At 37.9% G+C, this 8,045-nt stretch overlaps 1 protein-coding gene across 1 annotated transcript in view; it reads right to left on the minus strand.

Moving 5' to 3' along the window:
* Positions 1-4,079: 4,079 nt before the first annotated feature.
* The window catches only part of LOC144004104 (serotonin N-acetyltransferase-like), a 4,444-nt gene continuing 478 nt past the window's right edge, over positions 4,080-8,045 (minus strand). Inside the window, exons 2-4 of the mRNA XM_077501057.1 lie at positions 7,831-7,974; positions 7,506-7,660; positions 4,080-4,807 (exon numbers count right to left, since the gene is read on the minus strand). Coding sequence (XP_077357183.1) covers positions 4,439-4,807; positions 7,506-7,660; positions 7,831-7,948 — 642 coding nt within the window. The 5' untranslated portion in view covers positions 7,949-7,974 and the 3' untranslated portion in view covers positions 4,080-4,438. The remainder of the gene's footprint in view (positions 4,808-7,505; positions 7,661-7,830; positions 7,975-8,045) is intronic.

The following is an 8,045-nucleotide window of genomic DNA, read 5'->3' on the forward strand; positions in this document are numbered from 1 at the left end:
TTCATGTGACGTCAGCATTAATTCGCAAATTGCTAATGTCACAACAAGGGGGTGCATTCAAATGTCACTGATTGACACTGACATGATGCTAGGTGAACTCTAGTAATGTGACTTTGTGTGGCTGCACATACTGCACATATCAAAAACCGCAACTGCATATAGAATTAGCATGAATGTAGCACAGGAACATAAATTACTTTTTCTTGCTTTGTTTTTAATGAAGGGAAAGAACACAGCAAATATTTTGTTGCTATACTTTTTATGTAATAAAGAGCACTGGAATTTATGGCATTAACACAGATGAAGTAAGGAAATAATTTGATGTTATAGGTAACAAGATTTAATAATAATATTTAAAATGTAGTAATAAGATTTGTGCCAAATACATTTTCTTGCGGCAGCCTTAAAAATTGGTTTATCTTCTTGTGCTAACTCATCTAAAGAGTCTTTACTTTTTCCACTTTTCCTTAAGGAAAGGAGTATTAAGCCGTACTTGTACTTTTACCAGATTATTGTTTTACTCACGTGTTGACGTTTTACTTAAGAACACAGTGTGAGCTCATTTGCCACCTCTTGTCAGCTGCATCAAAAATATTTGATTTGAATGTGTGTGTTAGTTGGTGCCAGTCAGTCTGTGAAGCGTCTCTGAAGCAACCAGTTTGATGAGATTTTCGCAGTTGTTATCATCAGTTTGACAATCATTCCAGGCTGATTGACTCTTTTCAAAAGCACATCTCACAGCAAAACGACTCTTAATAGCAGATGCTCGTTAACACGGGTGAGTCATACGCTTTGAGGAATGGATTCAGCATACAGATTAGATATGACTCATGTACTGTGTTAACGTTTACAAGGTCAAATTCTACAGCAAGGGTGGAGAACCTTTTCCCTGTCAGAGGCCAGTTTAGCTCTAAAAGTGCTCCCGGGGGCCATATTGATGCAACATAACAAATGTGAGATTACTGTCAGCATTTGTGGAATAATTGTTTGGGGCTATTTTTAATAATTCCATTTCTTCCGAGGTTCTCTTTGTTATGTCCCTCATCCCATGGTGGCCCTCATCAAAATAAATACAAATGTGTCAAAACCATCAGCTGTAACTGGAGGCAGTTGTTTTAAGTATGCACCTTTCAACGGAAATGAGGATAAAATGAGATAATATCGAAATAATTAGCAGAGTTTCAAACAAGATAAAAGGGCCTGCTGGGCCTGCACAAGCATTTGATGTGGCCCCATGATGCAGTTTTGTATTTATTTATTTTATTATGTATTTATTTAAAAAAAAAATATTTATTTATTTATTTAAAAAAGCCTGAAATGAACTTAATCTTGTGAAAAATAGCTGTGCAAATCTATGAGGAGTAAGTCTATATTTGTAATACTGACCCCTAGTGGCCAAGGCTCCTACACCAGAGCACAATGCCCATTGAAGTATCATGACACACCGTTGCATTCCATCCACTCTATTTATTTACTACCGTATGCTTTTAAGAAGTGCAATTCTATACAGTTATGTATTATTAACTCATTCACTGCCAGCCCAGTAAAAATGGATTTTTAACGTGTATAGCCGTCAATGGCACTGAATGAGTTAATCACATCTTAGAATTTCGATTTATTACCGAATCAAAGGCTTTTTCAACATTTTTTTGAAGAACACCTGTTCTGTGTTAAGTATTTCTACATTTATGAGCACATCTTGAACATTTTTTGATCCACCACACACTTCCTCATCCTCCTATTTTAATCAGTTAATTACTTTTTTTTTTTTTTTTATACATTTCCTCCATAAAACAATAACAGATAATTTTAAATGAAGACATATATCCCAATATAGTATTTTACCTTAAAATTGCATGAGGTTAATAGAAATTTTCTGCTTCTAATTCATATTTCCTGTAAAACGGCCACAAGGGGGTGTAAGAGTACATATACTTTGACTTTTTTTTTTTTTTAACAAAAATTAGACCTCTCAAGTGATTATTTTTTTCATAACTATTAACTCACTCACTGCCCGCCCAGTAAAAATGGATCTTTGACGTGTATAGCCGTCAATGGCACTGAATGAGTTAATATATTAACAGGAAATTTATTATTTTTCATTGGTGTTCTTTGGGGCGCTGGAATGATAACATTTATTTCAAATAGGGGAAAGGTGATTTAAGATAAAGCAACAAAGTATGCGGAAATGTGTTCATATCATAGTCTGAATTATGTTTTTCTACAGTGTGTATGAGAACATTTTAGTGGTGAATGTGAGCAAAAAAATAAAATAAAAAATCAATCCGTGATCGAAAGCCTTTTGGATGTTGTCTCGTACATTTAACCCATAAATGCTCATAATAAGTAATACAACAGCGAGACGTGAAAGAATGTGGAGGTGCTTACAGTAAAGGGTGTTAATGGCGTGCATGCTGGGTCGTCTGCCTGGCAGATTATTTGGGATTATACCACAACATGATCCTGTCTAGAGACAGATGTATGACCCCCATTTGTTTCTGCTCCACAAAGGTTATGTCACCATACCAAAACAATAGCATCGCTTTGCTACCACCTTCATCTTTTCATTGCGTGCTGCTAAACACAGAAAATGGTGATACCTATGATATGATTGGACTATTGCCCAAGTGGCGCACATCATGTCAATCGTCACGTTTCATTTTTATCAGTATTTATAAGGCAAGACAACAAACCTTGAAGGGAACCCCATTTCACACTGCACTTAGCAATGTGCAACACATCGCCAACGAATGTATTCATTGTGTATGTGCTGCTCGTGTCGCCCAGTTGAAAACTGTTCAATTTGAGAATGACACTTGTGGTGACATTAGAAGATGCATCCAATAGGTGATTTCAGAGTGCCAACATGTAATAGACCCACCAGCAGGAAAAGCACTTCCTGTTACTTCCTGGTAGGCTGCCGATGCTGCATTCGAGGATAGTTGGGAGTTGGACTTTCCGACTTCAAACTAGAAAGTGTGTACGGGAACGCCCCCTTGAACTCAGAAATCCCACTTGCAAAGTCGGAAAAAAAAAGGACCTGGACTACAATGTGACGTCACTCTACAAATTAGATAGCTTTCTTCATTAATAAATATTCAACATAACTTCATGTAACACAACGTACATGACAGTATGCCGCTATCTCCCTGCATGAAATTATACGGTCAACTACTGAACTGTATGAAATGCTGATGAAATAAGATAAAAACAATAAATGAAGCAAAATTGCGAGAAGGCAAGTACTTGTAAATATGGGCAAGCTTCCACTTGGGCGCTGTCATTCTTACCCACTGCATTGAGGTGAAAACCAAGTGCAGTGTGAAAAGGCCTTAAATGATCACTCAATGATTAAGACTTCTTTCCAAAAATGCCAATTTGACCTTTCAACTTGACCTTACATTTTGATACTCAAACTGCAGTATTGTCCAGCCTGCAAAGCCCATATTTTGAAGCTTGGGTGAAAAACAATCAGTTGTATGATTAATTTCCCAATAATTGATTAGATCAGCTGTTACAGAAATATTACTTATAAGGCTTGTTTGTAAAATGTATTTCTGGTCATCCTCATTAACTCACACAGAATCAGCCGACCGCAAAGGAAGAGGAGCTGCTTCATTTTGCTTTTGTCTGAAGAGGACAAAAGTTATTTAAAAAAAAAAAATATAAATATATATATATATATATATATATATATATATATATATATATATATGCATAAAGCAGGATTGTAATATTTTATTACCAAATGAATGCGTGCAGTTAAAAGTACCCCAACTTGTTTGCATTGGAGATGTGCACAAGGAAGCAAATGAAGTAGATCTCAGATGTCCCAGACAGACAGACTCTGCTCTGCTGGTATGTGTAAATACGAAAATCTTTTATCAGCCTGAAAACAATGAAGCATCTTGGTGTGGAACAATGTCTTTGTGCGGGCGCACATGTGACTCATGCTTGCTTTTAAACTTTGAACGCTATCACTCCACCCTCCAGTTTATTATCTTAAAAGAAGTGATGGTCACGAACTGATGTTGGTAAAAAAAAAAAAAAAAAAAAAAAATAACTAGAGTTAGCCTGTACACAGTATAAATAATTTTATTTGACCTTTGACAGTAACATGCAGACAAAAAGCTCTATAAGATGGAGTTTATGTTTGGTTGATTTAGTGGCTGAAGAGAAACTAATCAGTGGCTCCTCTAAATCCTCCAGTGTTGACGTGTGCGTTTGTGCAGCTCAAGCCTGTTTACTGACGCACGACACGGCTTATCATGACACACAAAACAACTTTACGCATGCACTCTTGTCTTTCCACATACTACAACATTTATCATACGTTAATATTTACTGTACTTAAAAAAAAGTAAATAAATCTCACATCACATGACGTATAACATCTACAAGGGTTACAATACTAATAATCTGATGTCAAATGATGACATCATACATGCATATGCTGGCTGCTGTCGGCAAGTGGCACAGTCAGGGGCGCGTTGGGGAAGCGGATGGCCTCGCTGTTGCGCCTCATGTAGGCGTGGCCGCTGATGGGGTACCACATCTCCGTGAAGGTCAAGGTGCCCACGGTGATGGCGCAGCGGCCCAGCACCTTGAAGCCCATCTTGAGGTAGAAGGGGACCAGGAAGTCCTCGCACATGAGCACGGCCCGCCGCACCTTGGGCAGGCAGCGCAGGTACTGCAGGTAGCGCCACATCAGGATGGGGCCTTTGCCCTGCTGCCGGAACGTGCGATGGACCGCCAGCACGTGGATGTGCGCCGTGTAACCGCGCGGCTTGTGGAGAGTTAGGGCCTCCTGTGGGATGATACACACTTGACTTATATTTATGGTCGACACAGTTCATCCAACTCAAGTCCTTTAAATGTGTCCCCTCCTCTGTTACTTCAGGTGTGCCCCAGGGATCTGTCCTAGGGCACCTCCTCTTCATCATCTATCTCCTCCCCCTCTGCAATATATTTCCACAATTTTAACATCCAATTTCATTCCCATGCTGATGATACCAAACTAGACCTCTCTACCAAACCCTCTTCCATTCAACCACCCACTTACCCCCCCTTATGGACTGTATCTCTGAAATAAAAAACTGGTTTACGCTAAACTTCCTGCAAATAAACAGTTTCTTTTTTCTTGAAGTCTTATCTAGTCTTTTGCAACATATTGTACGGTGTCCTTGAGTGCCAGGAAAGGTGCCTCTATAAATAATAATAATAATAATAACAATAATAATAATAATAATAATAATAATAACAATAATAATAATTATTATTATTACTACACACCCCTTGTTCAAATAGCAGTTTTGTGTTTACAAAAAGACCACTTCAAAATTTTCCCCCTATTAATTGGACCTAAAACCTGTCCAACTCAATTGATGGCGAGGGTAAGTTAAAAATAAACAGCAGGGATAATGTGGTTGCACAAGTGCACACACCCCTTTATCACGAGCTGTGGCTATGCTCAGAATGAACCAATCCTAATCAAACTCATGCTGATTTTAGTTCAAATTTTAGATACAATTTTTATTTATTTATTTTTTTTATAATGAGACAAGGAAAATGCATTAATTAAGCCCAGTTTTACATTTTCACTTAGGGGTGTACTCACTTTTGTTGCCATCATTTTAATTGCTCTTTTTTGGGAATTTTTTTTTTCCCGTGACTAGTACGCATTCATTTATCCAGTGTGCGTCCGTTCATCCGTCCGCCCGTCCGTCCGTCCGTCCATCCATCCATCCATCCATCCATCCATCCATCCATCCATCCATCCATCCATCATATTACCACTGTCAAAGTTAAAGCATTAACTAATTAATCACAAAAAATATCGCATTAATCATGTATTAACACAGATTAATCACACTATTAATTTTGACCTCAGATGATCCTTTAGCTTGACAGCAGATGGTTACGTTAAAGATAGCACAGGTTGTGTTTGAACTACAAACACAACTACATACATGAAAGTAAAGCATTTAATAAGTATTTGTGTTATGACATTAAGAATATTTGTTCATGTCAAACTATTGTGGTATTTTTTTTTTCATTTTAAATTATTAGTAAATGCAAGTACCGGTAATTAACTGATTAGAAAAAGATTATGTTCGTGTGCAGTGGATACAAATTTTTGAAGACATCCTCATAACATTAAATGTCGAAAAAAATAACACATACATTAAAAAAGCCTTTTAAGTAAGCAATTAATCGTGATTAACCAAAATTTTAAGATATGATTAATCTAATTAAAAATGTAATATTTATACTGTATATCAGGGGTGTCAAACTCATATTAGCTCAAGGGCCACATGGAGCAACATATTTTACCTAGAGGGCCGGATCGGTAAAATCATGGCATATAAGTTCAACATAATTGGTGTCAATTATACGCAGATTTTCGCTATTTGTGGGCCAGCTGTACATTACGGGGCTCAACTGTAATTATATGGTTACAAAAAATAACATGAATGCAAATGGAAAACAGCAATACTTTGCCTGTATGGGTTCCAGACGTGTTAAATCTACCGGTTTTGCATATTGTTCCCAGAATGCATTGTGTGACAGTTCGTGAAGTTATAAGGACGTTTGTCCTTGTGATATGTGTTTATGTTCCCAGTACAGTAATTGCATTTTTAACATGTTTATGTCAGTCTCTGATTTTATTTATTTATTTATTTATTCATTTATTTTAGACAAATTGTAACTTTAGGTGGTGTGTAAAATGATGACATCCAGGGCAATTCCATGTACAAGTTGCATTGCCCATCTGAGGATTGCTTGTGAAGTTACAAATGTATATGTTTTGCTTGTGGCCAGCTGATTAATTGGTTTGACCTTTTTTTTTTTTTTTTTTTTTTTTAACTTTTTGCTTGACAAAATCATCTTGTGGGCCGGATTAAAACCTTTTATGGGCCTGATCCGGGCGGCGGGCCGTATGTTTGACACCATTGCTGTATATCAATCACACAGGTAAAATATATCACTAAGGTAAGATATATAGCCAGGAGAAAGGATACTGAAGGAATGATGCAAGAGTAGGTAATACATTTTTTCCCCCTCCAAATTGTACACACAATATCCCAATATGAAAAACCATGGAAAACAAAACGAAACAAGAAATCACATCCACATACACAATATTCACAGTCTTAGTTTTATTTATTTATTTGTTTTTATATTTATTATTTACTTTGTTTTCTTTAGCTGAAATTCCAGACTCAATGTTTTAATAATATGTCTGCTTGGACATTTTGAAATTTTGTTGTTTGTCATCATTACATTAGTGTTGTGTGTAGAATCTTGAGAAATCAAATAAATGCACTCCATTTTTCCATTTTGAAATGAGGTTGCAATATGTATCAATGAAAAAAACTGTAAAAAGTGTCAATACTTTCCAGATGCACTCTTCTCCATTCAGTCATTCATCCCAGAGGAATGAAACTTGCAACCCTTTTACTCACAACCCCACACTGTTAAACACTCATCGGCAGATGGCTTACAGTGGTGAGCCGGTCTCGGTCCCACAGCGATCCGATGATGAAGGCCACCAGCCGGCCCTCCTCGAACCAGCCCATGGAAAATTCAGGACACAGAGTGAGGAAGTGACGCACCTCGTCCAGGTGCAGTGGACAGTCGCCTGACACGGAGATGAACGCTGGCGTGACAACACACATGCACACATTTTTTTGTTTTTTACTGCAGTAAATGATCAAACTTGACATTAATTTATCCATCCACCCATTGTTAGGCTACACCAAAAGTGCATCATGACGTGTTTCCAACCAATCAATTAGAAGTTGTAAGGACAAGACGGCCACCTCTTACCTTCTCGCTCAATCTCAAAGACACTGACGGCATCCTGCGCGTTGAGAGGTCGGACTTCGCTGGCGGGAAGTGTGTGTCTCCTCTGGATGCCGGGCGACACCGAGGGCAACGGCTGCATTGGTTCGACGGAGGGCTGAGCGACCACTGAGGATATCACACACTTAAACACCCGTTGGCTTCACTCCAAACGCACTTTTTCTGCAGGAGCGACTGCG

Source organism: Festucalex cinctus, chromosome 1 (genome assembly GCF_051991245.1).
Source record: "Festucalex cinctus isolate MCC-2025b chromosome 1, RoL_Fcin_1.0, whole genome shotgun sequence".
NCBI lineage: Eukaryota > Metazoa > Chordata > Actinopteri > Syngnathiformes > Syngnathidae > Festucalex > Festucalex cinctus.